The following is an 18,481-nucleotide window of genomic DNA, read 5'->3' as shown; positions in this document are numbered from 1 at the left end:
AATGTGCTAGCACCGAGCCAAAGCCGACACCTACAGCTGGAACAGCTGGTTCTAAAAGCTATCAAATTAGGCGATACGATGAATCATAGCTATATACTCCCTCACTGGAGTTGAACTGGTGTGTTACATTGTGGCTATATCAGCTGTCCACTGCCGCAGTGCAAAAATCACTACACAAGAAAGATTTTTTTGCTTATTTATCAGATACAACTGGTAGTGTTGCAGGTTCTACATGCAAGACTATACTCAGAGGCTGGGTTAATGCAACATTTAAAAGATATTGGCCTGGAAATCCCGGCCTCCCCGGGTCTGTACGAAATTTCTATGGACTTGGGAAGACATCGGAAAAGCCGGTTTTCAGTGCACAATGCACATGCGCTGAAAACCTGCTTTTCTGATCTGTCAAGCTGGAGCTCGACATATGATCCGCATCTCGGGAGCGAGAACATTTGCTTGGGCAAGATTGCGGTATTTACCCATATCTTGCCCAGCAAATGTCCTCAAAGTTCTTGCGCCTGAAAAAGCAGACGCATTGTCTACTTTTACAGCCGTAAGTGTTTAAAAACATACACAAATAGAATAAAATATTAAATACACATATACTGTTTAAAAACTCTGTTAAGTTTATTTTTAACCCGAATTACAAAACTTTAAAAAAAAAATGGGAAAAAGTTTTTTTTCCTAAGGCATTTATTAATTTTAATTTCAATTAATTTTAATTATGTGAGGTCCGTTTTTTTATCTTTTTTAATCAGTGTGTTTGTTTTTTTCCCCATTAATAGCAATAGATACTGAGTTCTCATTGCTATTAATGGGAAAGCTGAGGAATACAGTACCTGACTGGCTGAGCAGTCACACGCGACAGCATCTTCTGCGTAGGAACCCTCCGGACGGAGCGTGCTTCCCCACCGGAATCGCAGGCTCCTCCCAGATCACCAGGTAATTTTGTAGAAATGCCCGCGGGAAGCCTCCGACTGCAATTTCAGCCCGATTATGGATTCTACTTCCACCACTGTTTCTGGTTGGACATTCTATGTTCTAATGATTCTTTGGGTAAAAACAAATTCTTTTAATCTCTCCCTTCAATCTTTTGGTAATGATCTTAAATTTATGTCCGCTAGTTACTGACCAATGGAATAAAAATACTCCAATTTTGCTCATCTCTCCTAAATAAAGCCTTTCTTGTCTCTTGGCTTCAAATCCATCCAAAACTGCGGCCTAATCAATTTGAATAAGTTGAGCATTACCCCATAAATTTTGTGCTATATACCTGTACTTCCATTTTTTAAATTTAGGATTCCAGGTAAAAATTGCCCCCTGCCTGAAATGGGCGCACGCACCCCGTTTCGATGTTTTTTACCGCAACTGCGGTTCAAGTCGACTCTTGCGGGAATTTCCGCTCTTTGTTTTTTTTCCAGCCGGAAGTCGGTCCTAATGGGGGCGGTGGCTACACCTGAGGGGCAAAAATGCGGCGATGACAGCAAATGAGGGGCGGAGGTTGGGGGCGGTGCGTATTCACCGCTGTGATGTCATCGCGACACCATGTCATCACAGCTCTCCGCTTCACTTAAAGGGGAGAGCCTCAGCGCTTTTTAAACTTCGCTCCACTGGGCCACCAGGGAGGGTTTCACCAAGAGTGGGTGCCAGGCTGTCTGTTGGCGGCCCGGACGAATCCGGGGCATAATTGTCAAGCCAACCTAGCAGTCGGCTGACAAAAAAAGACATGGCTGCAGCGGCAGTGAGCCCTCCTCTTTAAGGGAAGCCGCACGGTCACTGCAAAAGGTCAGCGCCTCACTGGACCACCGTGTGAAACGTTGTTTTGGCACCGCCAGGCAGGCCGAAGATTTTTGCAGTGGTGCGCACGGTGATGTGCTTAACACAGATCAGCAGAAGAATGGTAAGGGGGGGGGGGGGGGGAGGGAGATCGGGGCGCTGTTGGGAAAACCCGGGAGGCCAATTGGGTTAGCAGCGGCTATTCCACCAAAAGTCGGCGGCCACTCCACGCTGCAGCCGCCAAGTTGAGACGGTAACAGGTCTTAAGGAAAGGGGTAATTTCGGTCCCCATATGTTTAACTCATTTACATAGAAAATAGGTGCAGGAGTAGGCCATTGCTAGGCTATTGTCTTGTAATTCACCAATCAACTTGCCTTGTAAATTAAACTTGATGGACTAAACTGTAGGTTATCACAGTTCCAGAAGTTTATACAATTTTACTATGTAGGTTTGGCTCAGTGATAGCACTGCCACTTCCAAGTCAAAGTTGCAGGTTTCAGTCTTATTTCAGCACACAATCTAGGCTGATGTGTGAGTGAAGCATCAGAGGTGCTGTCTTTTAGATGAGATATTAAACTAAAAGGGGGATGGAACAGTTTAAGCTAATGGAAAAGATGGAGCTTTTTAAAGACGACATTCTTTGTCCACTATTAATCCCCAAACCACGTCATTAAAAATAGATTAACTAGTTATTTATCTCATTTGTTGTGTTACAAAAATGAAGCATTTTTGTCCGAGTCTGGTTTGGTGGTTGCTACTTTAAATCTAGTTAAAGTACATAAGCAGTTAAAAACAATTCAGTTCCTGTACAAAGCTTCTCAATATACTGTTGCAAGTTTTGTTGGCTATAGGGTTGAAAAAAATAATTCAAGCAAACAATACTGTACGATTGTTGCAAATAATTTGACAGTTTTCAAAAACATTGGAGTGTCAATTTATTGTAAAAATTACATACCAGTTTCTGGGATGTAAAGAGTTGTTCTGTTTGCAAAGATTCCGTTTGAAAATTTCAGAGGGAGCCAGTCAGTTTAAAATTCCAAGAGAAAGCAAAAATTAGTTAATTCTGTTTGAAACTTCCAAGAAAGTGTAGATTGGTACAGGTTCTAAATAAGAAATTTATGAAAAGAAACATCATAATGTAAAAGTTGTTTACGTTAGCCTAGTAGTTGATGTGATTCTTCTATTATTTTTCTACGGAATTGCAAGGAAAGATTACTGTAAATATACAATTATAACAATTGTTTTTTTTCCTTTTGTGAAATAAATTCATTTGATGGTTTAAAAATTAAAATGAGCTCTAAAGGCATGATGCTCTATTCACTCATTGAAGACAAGATAGGTCCCATGAAAAGCATAGGATAAATCCTGCAGCTAAAAATGACAGGATTTTCCGCTTCGTTATCCCAGGTGTGTTACTGAAAACTTACCTAGATCTCAAGGTTAAGATAGATACTCTTGAAGGTACGGAGAGTATCGAAGAACACTGAAGAGTAATGCTGTTTGTGGGGCCTAGCTGGTTGCCACGTTTGCCTACAAAGTAGTGACTACACTTCAAAAGTAATTCGATGGCTGCAAAGTGATTTGGGAACGTCCTCAGGTCATAAAAGACAATGGGGCCGAAATTTCCCCTTCCGATAAGGCCTCTGACCACCTGAAAATGACGGCTACGGGGTGGCGTGGAATGACAGCCGACTCTCCGCCATTTTGTAAATTACCCTACCTCAGGAGCGGAGCGATGTCCGGGACCGCTCCACCCGTTTTCATGCGGCAGCATGCACGTGCCGACCCTTTACCGTCTGGCGGGAACCCCTTTGCAAAATTGCCCCTTACCTGAAATTGCCCCGCCAGAGCTGCACCGCCGCAGGCCGGTCTCTGTGAAATGGCGTGCGGCCGCCCTTAAAGTGGAGGCAACGCTACCGTCGACGACATTTTTTTTTGTTGGCCGACTGCCAGGTTGGGCCGACAATTATGTCCATGGGTTCGGCCGGGCCACCAGCAGGCAGCCTGGCATCCCCCTTGGGTGCCAGGTCGCTGGCCCAGCCGAAACCCTCCCTGATGATGCAGTGGACTTAACTAAAATGAATGCAAAGTTCGCAGTGGCTCTCCCCTTTATTTACTTTGTTCCGCCAACACTTCTGCCCCCATGATGAGACCACTTCCGCCCCACTGGGAAAAAAAACAACGAAGAGCTGAATTTCGACAGACAGGCCGCTGCATCCATTTCTGCGGCCAGAACACTTCTGGCCGCAGCAAAACGGGAGGTGTGCCTTGTTTTGGATGGAAGTGAATTTCTAACTCCTATAGCTTTAGTTCTGATTAAGAGAACATTTCCATTGGATGACTGATTACATCAAAAGTCTCATATGTACACTTTCCTTTCAGGTTACCTTCACATCCATTTCTCCATCTGTGCACGAGAAATCCTTTCAATTTGCTGGTCTTGAAAGAGTAAAACTATATTAATGGAAGTTTGCAAGAATACCATATTTGAGGGTATGATATAAACAATCTTTGGCCTAATTTCAGTCACTGCCCTATGGAAAGTCTGCAATGGAAATTAAGCCAATACTATTAACCATGGTGTGTTCTACATAATGGAAAAACAGTTTTCTTTCAAAAGCCGAAGTTCCCAGATTCAACATCTGTTGATGTACTTACTGCAAGGTTTTCCACCTCCAACTGACGTACTGTGTAGTATGATTTTACATCTTCAGAAATCAATGTTAGCTTAAATTTTGTGTCTGCAAATATCATGTCCCCTTCTTCTTTACTGGGCCAGTACTGTGCACATTTTACCTAGAATTAAAAGGAAATTTTATAAAAGTTGACTATCTTGTGCTAACATTCAAGCTTTCTACTCTTTAAAGTGAGCCAACTAAATATTTATGTTATGTTTTAACAAAGCATATTCCTATTGTCGAACTAATATAAATTTCAGGATTAATGGGGACAAAATAAATTTTCAAACTTTTTAATGCAGTTACTATTTAAAAGTACCACAAAAGTAACAGCGCTACAAAAAAAAGCTTTGATAGTTTCGAATGCGACACCTTGCTTTCCATCAGTACATATAACATTGCTTTTCGAAAAATCCAATCATTATTACCACCTCCAACTCGGTTCCAAATCTCTATTAGAAACTCCTGAGGCAATATCACATTTTCCATCCTATACTAAAAGGATAAATTGAAGAAACGATACAGCCGATTACAGATGAAGGACATTTAATTGAGGATGAAAGAACGGTGGAAATACAAGTACTTGTCCTTGTTTTCACAGAAGAGTGCGATACTGGGAAAGTAAGTATACAAGAACAGAGATGGACCAATTATACTGGATAACTATAATATAGTAGTACATGGAAAAAAAAACCTGCTGGAACTCAAGTGGAAAAGGTAATGGACTCTGTTGGTATACTTCCTATATTGTCAGGAAAACAACAGACACTCTGACCACAATCTTTCAAATATTTCTGGATATGAAGTTGTGTCACATGATAGTATAGCAGGACCTTGTGCATGAGCACAAAAGGTTAGTATACAGGTACAGCAAGTGATCAGGAAGGCCAATGGAACCTTGGCCTTTATTGCAAAGGGGATGGAGTATAAAAGCAGGGAAGTCTTGCTACAGTTGTACAGGGTATTGGTGAGGCCGCGTACAGTTTTGGTTTCCATATTTACGAAAGGATATACTTGCTTTGGAGGCAGTTCAGAGAAGGTTCACTAGGTTGATTCCGGGGATGACACTAAACTGGGTGGCAGTGCGAGCTGCGAGGAGGATGCTAGGAGGCTGCAGGGGATTTGGACAGGTGAGGTGAATAGGCAAATGCATGGCAGATGCATTATAATGTGGATAAGTGTGGGGTTATTCACTTTGGTGGCAAAAAAAGGAAGGCAGATTATTAAAAGGGGAGTTGCAACGAGACCTGGGTGTCATGGTACATCAGTCATTGAAGGTAGGCATGCAGGTACAGCAGGCAGTAAAGAAAGCTAATGCTGGTCTTCATAGAGAGGGGATTTGCGTTTCGGAGCAGGTAGGTCTTACTGCAGCTGTACAGGGCCTTGGTGAGACCACACCTGGAGTATTGTGTGCAGCTTTGGTCTCCTAACCTGAGGAAGGACATTCTTGCTATTGAAGGAGTGCAGCAAAGGTTCACCAGACTGATTCCAGGGATGGCAGGACTGACATATGAAGAAAGACTGGATTGACTAGGCTTATATTCACTGGAATTTAGATGGAGAGGAGATCTCAGAAACATATAAAATTCTGACGGGATTGGACAGGTTAGATGCAGGAAGAATGTTCCCGATGTTGGGGTAATCCAGAACCAGGGGTCACAGTCTAAGGACAAGGGGTAAGCCATTTAGGACCGAGATGAGGAGAAACTTCTTCACTCAGAGAATTGTGAACCTGTGAAATTCTCTACCACAGAAAGTTGTTGAGACCAGTTCGTTAGATATATTCAAAATGGAGTTAGATGTGGCCCTTATGACTAAAGGGATCAAAGGGTATGGAGAGAAAGCAGGAATGGGGTACCGAAGTTGCATGATCAGCCATAATCATATTGAATGGTGGTGCAGGCTCGAAGGGCCAAATGGCCTACTCTTGCACCTATTTTCTATGTTTCTATAAGGAAAGGTCAAGTAGGTTGGGCCTCTAGTCATTGGAATTCAGAAGAATGAGAGGTGATCTTATCAAAACGTATAAGATTATGAGGGGGCTTGACAAGGTGGATGCAGAGAGGATGTTTCCACTGATGGGGGAGACTAGAATTGGAGGGCATGATCTTAGAATAAGGGGCCACCCATTTAAAACTGAGGCGAGGAGAAATTTCTTCTGAGGGTTGTAAATCTGTGGAATTCGCTACCTCAGAGAGCTGTGGAAGTTGGGACATTGAATAAGTTTAAGACAGAAATAGACAGTTTATTAAACGATAAGGGGTTAAGGGGAGCAGGCGGGGAAGTGGAGCTAAGTCCATGATCAGATCAGCCATGATCTTATTGAATGGCGGAGCAAGCTCAAGGGGCCGTATGGCCTACTCCTGCTCCTATTTCTTATGTTCTTATGGCGTATTGCCAATGTAACACATCTATTCAAAAAGGGAGAAAGGAATAAATCAGGTAACTATAGGCAGTTCAGCCTACTATCAGTAGTGAGTAATTTCTAGAGGCCATAATATGGGATTAACACATTACAGGTTGAACCTCCCTTATCCGGCACCCTTGGGGCCTGGCCTGTGCCAAATGAAGGATTCTGCCGGATGAGGGGAGGTCATCAGTCCGAAGCCGGGGGGGGGGGGGGGGGGAGGGGGGAAAAGAGAGGAGGAGGAGGTTGGTGGCCCGAACAGGCCCCGAGAAGTGTCGGCGGGCCCCGAAATGTATCTGCAGGATGAGGGAGTCCCGGATGAAAGAGGTTCAACCTGTACTCACTTTGGAATAGCTTCATTCAAGACAGCGAGCATGGACATGTAAAAGGCAAGTAACGTCTGGCAAATCAGAGTTCTTTGAGGAAATATACAATGCATTTATAAAGGAAATGCAGTTGTTGCATATACAGATTTTCAAGAAGTGTTTTGACAGTACTACATAGTAGGCTTTTCAATAACATTAGCTTGCATGGTATTAGAGATTGTGAGAGCATGGATAAGAAATTATCCAAGGGACAAAAAATAGTGGTTAATGTAAACAGCATTGTCCACTCAGGGACCAATGCTAGGATCATTGTACAATTGTAACAGATGATCTGGACTCGGATATAAGGGATACAACATTAAAATTTGCAGATGACAAAAAACTGTTCAACTATGACAAGGGTTAAGTGACTCCAGGAGGACATGGGTTAATAGATTTCCAAGAGATGTAAAATTATATTTAAATGCAGAGAAATATTAAGGGACATATTTTGGGAAGGGCAAATGAGAAGAAATATGCATCAAATGAGAAGAACAGATATATTTCAGGATTCAGATACGCAAATAGTTAGAAGTAGGAAGACTAGATGATTAGACAGTTAACATTTTTTTTTAGAAATCTGACCATAGAGTACAAAAGCAATGAGCTAATGCTAAACCATGTACCAAGGAGATACCAGGGACGAGCAACTTAAATTATGAGGAACAATGAGAGAAACTGGAGCTTTTTTCACTCAAGCAGAGTCAATAAGAGAGTTGATAGACGCTGAAAATTAAGAGGGGTTTTGATAATGCAAGTAGAGTTGCTCGCCAAAGGCTATAAATTTAACAAAACAAAGGGTGACAGTAGGAGACTTTATTTTATACAGAGGATTTAAACACCACCAGAAACAATGGTCGAAGCAAAATCCATAATAGCTTTTAAAAGGGTGATGGATAAATATTGAAAAATACATATTTATAAGGGCAAATCGGAAAAGAGTAGAACGGAATTTGGTGGATAGCTCTTTCAAAGCCACTAAAGCATGATGGGACGAATATCTGACATCTGTGCTGTGAATGCATTTCTATTCCTTCTGGATTTTTATTCTAGACTTGGTAACTTATGTTAACGCCCATTAGCTGCCTCCAACTTGATCAATAGCAGCCAACTTCCCTCAATACCTGAATGTAATACTTTTTACTTTTGTTTACTCAATTAATTCTAATGCAGGAGGGTCAGCCTTTGCTCTTCCTTTGATGTACAGTCATTTTGTGCAGTTAATTTACATTTAAAAAAGCCTGAAACCCAGATGTATGTTAAATGCAAAAATCCAGGTAGTGAAAAATGTTGTTCCATTTCCGAAGGAAAATGTTTATGCTTTGAGGCAGTGGATAGAATAGAAAGGGTGACGGTAGTTTAACCACACCTCCCTACCTAGGATGCACAGAATAGCAGTCCATTTCCAAAAGGGTTAAACCCACTGGAGTGTTGTGTGATTCTCATCCACTCTATTTTTGCTTGAACCCATTTGATCAAGTGAGATTATATTTGTGTTCTACTTCTTTACACAAAGCATTTTACCAGAAAGCCGCACAATAGTTCAACAGCTGCTGTGCAACTGTGGAAACTTTACCTGGTCTTATTCTCATTCTTGGCATTACGCTCTCTGTAACAGGATAATTTATCTGTACATAAAATTTCCATTAATATCAATTACAGAATTTGCACGCAAGATATATATCGATTTATGAATAATGTAATTTTTTTTCCAACCCCCAGATTTTATTATCCGTTTTCTTTACGTCCCTCAGTCTTCCTTCCTCCTATAATCTGCGGGGTTCTAAAACTTAAATTGAACATAAACTAACTGCTATTATTCTCCTTCTCAAATGATCCATTGTTTTCAACCTTGGTGGTGTAATTCACTATGGACCTTGGAAAAAAAGAAAAATTAAACAAAGTATTTCTTGTACGAGCTCACTGACTTTCCTTTTTGGCTAATCTAGGACAGAACAATTCAATTAAAGCTGCTTTTAAACATAAATCTCACACAGATGGTAACAATGCCGAAGTACACTTGCCAGAGTTGCTGCTGCCAGGCTGACCCAGTACACAAAAAATGTTGCATCACCAGGGCAGTCCCACAATTTAACCTTTAGCCTAACTAAAACTGCCTATTTCCACCTCCATAACAACGCCTGTCTCCAGCCCTGTCTCAGCTCATCTGCCTTTGTTACCTCTAGACTTGACTATTCCAACACACACCTGACTTGGCACCCACATTCTACCCTATGTAAACTAGAGGTGATTGAAAACTCGGCTGCCCGTGTCCTAACTCGCACCAAGACCTGTTCACCCATCACCCCTGTGCTCGCTGACCTACATTGGCTTCCGGATAAGCAACGCCAGTATTTCAAAATTCTCACCTTTATTTTCAAATCCCTCCATGGGCTCACTATGTAATCTCCTCCAGCCCCATAACCTCTTCCCCCCCAAAGATGTATGTGCTCCTCTAATTCTGCCCTCGAGCGTCCCTGATTATAATCGCTCAACCATTGGTGGCTGTGCCTTTTGTTGCCTAGGCCCCAAGCTCTGGAACTCCCTCCCTAAACCTCTCTACCTGTATTTCCTCCTTCAAGACGCTCAAAACATACCTCTTTGACAAAGCTTTTGGTCATCTGTGCGGCTCAGTGTCAAATTGTTTGTCTCATAATACACCTATGAATCGCCTAGGGACGTTTCACTATGTGAAAGGCGTTATGTAAATACAAGTTGTTGTTGTTGTGGTTAGCCTGGCAATCAGATGCATTTGAGTGGCACTGGTGAAATCCTAGCAACAGCTTGCTAGTAAAAGATGCACGGAGACCATTAGTAAAGGGATGGGGGGGGGGGGGGGGGGGGAGAAGAAGAGAGAAAGAGAAATCTTGAAATAAAAATGCTACACATCTTAATTTTTAAAAAGCACTTCTGAAACAAGTTCACTGCAGCCAAGATTACTTTTTTGTGTTGAGGAAGAGGAAAGAAAGATAGATGCATGTAACTACATTCAATTATCATGGTCTATTAAACCCACCACATGCCCTGGAAAAGTAGCTCTTTTCTTTACTTACAATGACATTCGCTCAATTAAGCACTACTTGAGTCACTACCCAGTAACGCTTACTGATGTGCCTGTAGATTAAACTTCAATTACCTTTCAATTAGTTTAAAAGTAACCAAAACCAGTGCATCACAGTGTGACAGCATAAAGAATGAGGCAAGACTATTACTAGTTTCCACACCATTCTTGACTACAGATCAACAATTTCAACTGCTTTGCACAATGGTTCATAAGATGAATGCTAGTATATTCAACTACTTACTGATCCTTTTTCAATTACTCTGTTGAGCATGACAACACCCCTAGACTTTTGCTCCCAAACCATTTCCCAGAAATGACCACAAGTATTTGGAAGAGGACCCTGTAAAAGTAACAGAAAATTAATTCTTCGAGAAAAATCACTTTGTGAATGCTGCCATTTTATGTGACATTAAGTACAATGCAATCTCCAGAACAATTAAGTTAGCAATTCACAAAGTTCCTGAGTCTTTACACAACTGTCAAAGTTTAATGGCTGTATCAGAGATTTGAAAGCTCTTATTGACAATGGGGGCTTGGGGGTGGGGGGGGGGGCACGTGGAATGAGAAGGTGAGGATCCAAAATTAAGCAGGAAATAAATTGAATTTAGTCGAAAATCCCCATTAAAATGGAGGAGATATAAATGAAAGACATTTTCTTTAAAAGATCATTCGAATAAATCCAAACTATCTTGAAATACTGTGGCTAAGTGATGTCCATACCTACAAATTTAAATTTGTTTTCCTAGTGGGAAACTTAGTATATCAAGACTACTTGCTTTCACTGTAAAATAAAAACAACTATCATTGACCACATCTTTAATTAGCAATTAAATGTTTAACCAGAGCACTAAAACTATAAAAGGGTATAGAGACTTCAGTTCCACGGAAAAATGCTTCTGGCACAAGCTGTAGAATGATAAATGAACTTAACATTGCTTCATAATATCCAACACAATAGATATACATCAACACAGAATAACCATAGTGGATCAATGTGGGGTGGGTTATTGCTCAGTGTTGATGGCCAACACTGGGTCTCGTGTTATTCTGGCAATGGTTGCGCAACATCCAAATCAGAAAAAGGTCTACATGCTTTGGCTGATACTTTCCTTCTAAGCAAACTTAGAAGCGGATTACATGGCAATTTTGCAGTGTATTTATGAGGGGTAGCAGAAAAACACAGAACTACAGTATTAAAAACTGCAGTATGAATCAAACGATAATTTTATTGTGGAGCGGTTCCGATTTGTGCCTGTAAATGGCTTAAAAAACACATCAATGCCAAAATCAAAATCCATATAGGTTAATGCAGTTTAATCAAATATGAAATTCTCTCTGAAGTATACAACTTCACATTTCCAGGAAAACTAAAAGGCATACCTTAATGTTGAGGCACGCTATAATTTTAGATTTTGCACTGGTTTCTGACAGCATGAAATATAGAAAATAATTTGACAATACAAATTGCTGTCGTTACATATATAATATTTACCAAAAATACACCACACCAGCAATTGAATTTGTACACTGACTTTTTTTTTGTGTCAAACTTTACATTGACGCTGTTAAAAAAAAAAAAAAGTTTTTTGACAGCAGATATTTCAATTCTCTAATTACATAGAGATACAGGCGACAGTGGGCAAGAACACCATCCTTTTACCTGTGGAGATCCTGTTTGAAGCAAGTCTCAAAAAGGGTGGGACAAAAGCTTCCTCTCTACTGGAGAAAAGTGTCAAATGAAATTAGTTTGGATAATGTTAATGACTGAAGAGCACTGAGTATTTAATTCCTCAGCATTATCCTTTAGCTTGATGTGTTCACTTATGCCAAATGCTCAATGATACTTTAGAAATTAACTGAGGGCTTAATATCGGTAACATAACATTAGGACAAAATATAGAATAAATTTGTAGAAACATAGAAACATAGAAAATAGGTGCAGGAGTAGGCCATTCGGCCCTTCGAGCCTGCACCGCCATTCAATGAGTTCATGGCTGAACATGCAACTTCAGGACCCCATTCCTGCTTTCTCGCCATACCCCTTGTTCCCCCTAGTAGTAAGGACTATATCTAACTCCTTTTTGAATATATGTAGTGAATTGGCCTCAACAACTTTCTGTGGTAGAGAATTACACAGGTTCACCACTCTCTGGGTGAAGAAGTTTCTCCTCATCTCGGTCCTAAATGGCTTACCCCTTATCCTTAGACTGTGACCTCTGGTTCTGGACTTCCCCAACATTGGGAACATTCTTCCTGCATCTAACCTGTCTAAACCCGTCAGAATTTTAAACGTTTCTCTGAGATCCCCTCTCATTCTTCTGAACTCCAGTGAATACAAGCCCAGTTGATCCAGTCTTTCTTGATAGGTCAGTCCCGCCATCCCGGGAATCAGTCTGGTGAACCTTCGCTGCACTCCCTCAATAGCAAGAATGTCCTTCCTCAAGTTAGGAGACCAAAACTGTACACAATACTCCAGGTGTGGCTCACCAAGGCCCTGTACAACTGTAGTAACACCTCCCTGCCCCTGTACTCAAATCCCCTCGCTGTGAAGGCCAACATGCCATTTGCTTTCTTAACCAAATGCTGTACCTGCATGCCAACCTTCAATGACTGATGTACCATGACACCAAGGTCTCGTTGCACCTCCCCTTTTCCTAATCTGTCACCATTCAGATAATAGTCTGTCTCTGTTTTTACCACCAAAGTGGATAACCTCACACTTATCCACATTATACTTCATCTGCCATGCATTTGCCCACTCACCTAACCTATCCAAGTCACTCTACAGCCTCCTCGGAGCTCACACTGCCACCCAACTTAGTGTCATCCGTAAATTTGGAGATACTACATTTAATCCCCTCGTCTAAATCATTAATGTACAATGTAAACAGCTGGGGCCCCAGCACAGAACCTTGCAGTACCCCACTAGTCACTGCCTGCCATTCTGAAAAGTACCCATTTACTCCTATTCTTTGCTTCCTGTCTGACAACCAGTTCTCAATCCATGTCAGCACACTACCCCCAATCCCATGTGCTTTAACTTTTCACATCAATCTCTTGTGTGGGACCTTGTCGAAAGCCTTCTGAAAGTCCAAATATACCACATCAACTGGTTCTCCCTTGTCCACTCTACTGGAAACATCCTCAAAAAATTCCAGAAGATTTGTGAAGCATGATTTCCCTTTCACAAATCCATGCTGACTTGGACCTATCATGTCACCTCTTTCCAAATGCACTGCTATGACATCCTAATAATTGATTCCATCATTTTACCCACTATTGATGTCAGGCTGACCTGTCTATAATTCCCTGTTTTCTCTCTCCCTCCTTTTTTAAAAAGTGGGGTTACACTGGCTACCCTCCACTTGATAGGAACTGATCCAGAGTCTATGGAATGTTGGAAAATGACTGTCAATGCATCCGCTATTTCCAAGGCCACCTCCTTAAGTACTCTGGGATGCAGTCCATCAGGCCCTGGGGATTTATCGGCCTTCAATCCCATCAATTTCCCAACTAATTTCCCTCAGTTCCTCCTTCTTACTAGACCCTCTGACCCCTTTTATATCCAGAAGGTTGTTTGTGTCCTCCTTAGTGAATACCGAACCAAAGTACTTGTTCAATTGGTCTGCCATTTCTTTGTTCCCCTTTATGACTTGCCCTGATTGACTGCAGGGGACCTACGTTTGTCTTTACTAACCTTTTTCTCTTTACATATCTATAGAAACTTTTGCAGTCCGTCTTAATGTTCCCTGCAAGTTTCCTCTCGTACTCTATTTTCCCTGCCCTAATCAAACCTTTTATCCTCCTCTGCCGAGTTCTAAATCTCTCCCAGTCTCCAGGTTCACTGCTATTTCTGGCCAATTTGTATGCCACTTCCTTGGCTTTAATACTATCTCTGATTTCCCTTGATAGCCACGGTTGAGCCACCTTCCCTTTTTTATTTTTACGCCAGACAGGGATGTACAATTGTTGTAGTTCATCCATGCGGTCTCTCAATGTTTGCCATTGCCCATCCACAGTCAACCCCTTATCATTCGCCAATCTATCCTAGCCAATTCACGCCTCATACCTTCAAAGTTACCCTTCTTTAAGTTCTGAACCATGGTCTCTGAATTAGCTGTTTCATTCTCCATCCTAATGTAGAATTCCACCATATTATGGTCACTCTTCCCCAAGGGGCCTCGCACAACGGGACTGCTAATTAATCCTCTCTCATTACACAACACCCAGTCTAAGATGGCCTCCCCTCTAGTTGGTTCCTCGACATATTGGTCTAGAAAACCATCCCTTATGCACTCCAGGAAATCCTCCTCCACCGTATTGCTTCCAGTTTGGTCAGCCCAATCTATATGCATATTAAAGTCACCCATGATAACTGCTGCACCTTTATTGCATGCACCCCTAATTTCCTGTTCGATGCCCTCCCCAACATCACTACTACTGTTTGAAGGTCTGTACACAACTCCCACTAACGTTTTTTGCCCTTTGGTGTTCTGCAGCTCTACCCATATAGATTCCACATCATCCAAGCTAATGTCCTTCCTAACTATTGCATTAATCTCCTCTTTAACCAGCAATGCTACCCCACCTCCTTTTCCTTTTATTCTATCCTTCCTGAATGTTGAATACTCTTGGATGTTGAGTTCCTAGCCCTGATCATCCTGGAGCCACGTCTCTGTAATCCGAATCACATCATATCCGTTAACATCTATTTGCACAGTTAATTCATCCACCTTATTACGGATACTCCTTGCATTAAGACACAAAGCCTTCAGGCTTGTTTTTTTTAAAACACCCTTTGTCCTTTTAGAATTATGATGTAGTGTGGCCCTTTTTGTTTCTTGCCTTTGTTTACTCGGCCTTCCACTATTGCTTTTTACCTTTCTACCATCTGTTTGTGACTCCATATTACTTCGCCCTATCTCGCTGCATAGGTTCCCATCCCCCTGCCATATTAGTTTAAACACTCCCGAACTGCATTAGCAAATGTTACCCCTAGGACATCAGTTCCAGTCCTGCCCAAGTGCAGACCGTCCCTTTTGTACAGGTCCCACTTCCCCCAGAACTGATTCCAATGTCCCAGGAATTTGAATCCCTCCCTCTTGCACCACTGCTCAAGCCACGTATTTTTTCTAACTATCCCTCTACTCTGATTAGCACGTGGCACTGGTAGCAATCCAGAGATTACTACCTTTGAGGTCCTACATTTTAAATTTAACTCCTAGCTCCCTAAATTCAGCTTGAAGGACCTCTTCCCGCTTCTTACCTATATCATTGGTACCTACATGTACCACGACAACTGGCTGTTCACCTCCCTCTCCAGAATGCTCTGCAGCTGCTCAGAGACATCTTTGACCCTTGCACTAGGGAGGCAACATACCATCCTGGAGTCTCGGTTGCGGCCGCAGAAACCCCTTATAATAGAGTCCCCCATCACTATAGCTCTCCCACTCTTTTTCCCACCCTTCTGTGCAGCAGAGCCAGCCACAGTGCCATGAACTTGGCTGCTGCTGCCCTCCCTGATGAGTCATCCTCCTCAACAGTACCCAAAGCGGTGTATCTGTTTTGCAGGGGGATGACCACAGGGGACCCCTGCACTACCTTCCTTGCACTGCTCTTCCTGCTGGTCTTCCATTCCCTAGCTGGCTGTGGACCCTTCACCTGCGGTAAGACCAACTCACTACACGTGCTGCTCACGTCATTCTCAGCATCGTGGATGCTCCAGAGTAAATCCACCTTCAGCTCCAATTCCGCAATGTGGTCCGTCAGGAGCTGGAGGCGGATACACTTCCCGTACACGTAATAGTCAGGGACACCGGAAGTGTCCCTGAGTTCCCACATGGTACAGGAGGAGCATATCACATGACCAAGCTCTCCTGTCATGACTTAACCCTTAGATTAACTTAAATTGGCAACAATGCTAAAGTTTACTCGCTGTTAGAACAAAACACATTTTCTTTTAACTATGTGTAGCTCTTAAAAATGCTCACCTGAGTCAGAATGTAGCTCCTTTGAGCCTCTTCCATTTTGATCCAGCTTGCATTGACATAGTCATTACCACCCTGCTGTAGCTTAATTCGACTGTGATCAACTTTATATATTAAAAAAAAAAGATGCGTGGTGAGCATTATACATTTACTTTATTTTTGACAATGCACAAAAGCACACAGGAAGTACCAATGAAGCCACTAGTAAGATAGGAAGGGCACATAGATAATAGAATATGAACATTAAACATTGATGAATTTTTACTTCTTTCTCTGTGGCAATGTGTAAGCTGCATTCTTCAGAACTAATCATTTTACCCAGAACAAGCAGCCAGGAGTATCTTGTAGCACAGTTTGATAGTCTAGCTTGAAATGGTCTGAACATGGTACTGGCTTGTTGATAAGATGTCATGAAATGAAAGGAAGAGCAGTTTTAACAAGATCAACATAGGAAGCCAAACCCATCAGACAATTATAAATGTGGTCAGTTTCATTATGTATAAAATTAGTAATGAAATAAACTAAAATAGGATGCAATTTATCTGAAGAGTTCAAGAAACACTCCTGTTTCACACGGCATTAAAAATTAATTTAGCATAAAATACATGACGAAACATACACTACTTTTTTTTGCGCCTGTGGGGAGTGGTTTTACTGTAAAAAGTGCAAGTATAAATAAGGGAGAAAAATTCAATAACTAGATTAGAGCTTCGATATACAATATAACCCAAGTTTCAAAATAGAGCCGGTTAAAATCAACATTACTCTCGAATGCAAATCTTTCTTTCTAATGGATGAGGTGAAAATCTGGATCCCATGAATTGCAGTTGGGTTAAACACACCATCATAGAGTTTAAGTTTGCCCTAATATGTGATGTTTCATTTTAAGTAGGCTTCTATGCTTCCTGTACATCCAGGACCTCAAGGATAGATATTCCATTTAATCCTGTATTTTAACACCAGAATGGAATCAATTGGGTCTGTCGGCTGCCTAAAAGAGAAAACCACATCTGGGAGGTGGCCAAATTGATACAAATCTCAGACTGTTTTTGATTACTAGTTGATATGCTGTAGCGTTGCCTACGGATATTTATCTTCCTGCAACTACCTACTTTACAATTCTTTAGGCCACATCCGTCCATCTTCTACACTTTCTCTCTCTGCCAAGCTCTCAAACTTCTCAATTTGCCACTCTCAATTTGTCCCAGCTTTTTTTTTTTAAAAAACCTCTGCACGCTTTCAGCAGGTCTCTCTTCTGCCCTAGTCCCCCTCTCTTCTGGATATCTCCCATTTGCACTCTGGTTCTCCGATGTTTCTTTATCAAATGCACTCAATTTCTCTAGCCTTTTTAAAAAAAATGCTCAGCCATGCAACAAAACGGCAGCCAACTGGTACTGGGTTTGAAGTGGGGACCAGGATCAGGCAAGGAATGCGTATCCAGGAACTGCTAGAACACATGAAACACAAGTGGGGTGGGACAGGGAAGGAAGGGAGGCTGGCATGGGAGAGGCTGTAGATGGAGATGCCTGAAGCACGTGCGTGCTCATAGGGGGCTGGGTTTAGAAGAGGCGGGAGTGACCAGAGAACGCATGGTCTTAAAAATATATTGTGGGACCCAGGATCCAAGATCACTCCAAGCTTCTGTAGGTGAGTGGGAGTTGAGGGGAGGTGGGGTGGGGGGGCGGAAAAGAGAGGTGGGAGAAAAGAGCGAGCGATAGCGAGCTTTCAATTTTTTTCTTCCCCGTGCTGCTCACACTTTTTGCATGTACTTGTTATAAATTCTAATTTTTTGTTCTACTAAGGGAGAGGGTTGAGGGTTTTGGGGGGGGGGGAAAGAGGGGGGGAGGAGGAGAAGAAAAGAGAGACATGGCCATTAAGGGACCTTGACATTTTTTCATGAATATGATTAAATCCTTTTTGAGTAGGAATTGTTAAGATAGTGAAGTACACAATGTGCATTTGTATTTCTTTGGTTCGTTGATTTTTAGTAAATGTGAAATGAGTCAGTCAATCTATAGAGAGTCAGATACCAAGCCTTCTGGACATCTGCCAGACAAGGCTGTTTTTAATTATATAGATTTTTATGCTTACAATCATCTTCTGATCAGACATCAATTTGCCATTTATCCATCAGTGTTCCTTCCTCAACCTTCCTGTTAGATATCAACAGTCTTAATCCTACCAATTTAGCCCACAAGTTCAATGA

The 18,481-nt window shown here is 41.8% G+C and overlaps 1 protein-coding gene across 6 annotated transcripts in view; it reads right to left on the bottom strand.

Annotated features, from left to right (window-relative positions):
- LOC139277496 (tyrosine-protein phosphatase non-receptor type 1-like) overlaps window positions 1-18,481 on the bottom strand; it is a 133,478-nt gene that overhangs the window by 25,703 nt on the left and 89,294 nt on the right. For all 6 annotated transcript variants that reach the window (XM_070896018.1, XM_070896016.1, XM_070896012.1 and 3 more), the window contains 3 exons: window positions 16,279-16,379; window positions 10,530-10,628; window positions 4,433-4,570 (listed from right to left, as the gene is read on the bottom strand). In XM_070896018.1, the coding sequence (XP_070752119.1) occupies window positions 4,433-4,570; window positions 10,530-10,628; window positions 16,279-16,314 (273 nt within the window). In that variant the 5' untranslated portion in view covers window positions 16,315-16,379. The remainder of the gene's footprint in view (window positions 1-4,432; window positions 4,571-10,529; window positions 10,629-16,278; window positions 16,380-18,481) is intronic.

This window comes from Pristiophorus japonicus, chromosome 12, assembly GCF_044704955.1.
Source record: "Pristiophorus japonicus isolate sPriJap1 chromosome 12, sPriJap1.hap1, whole genome shotgun sequence".
In the NCBI taxonomy this organism is placed as follows: Eukaryota; Metazoa; Chordata; class Chondrichthyes; family Pristiophoridae; genus Pristiophorus; species Pristiophorus japonicus.
This window is presented reverse-complemented; position numbering and strand designations above follow the sequence as displayed.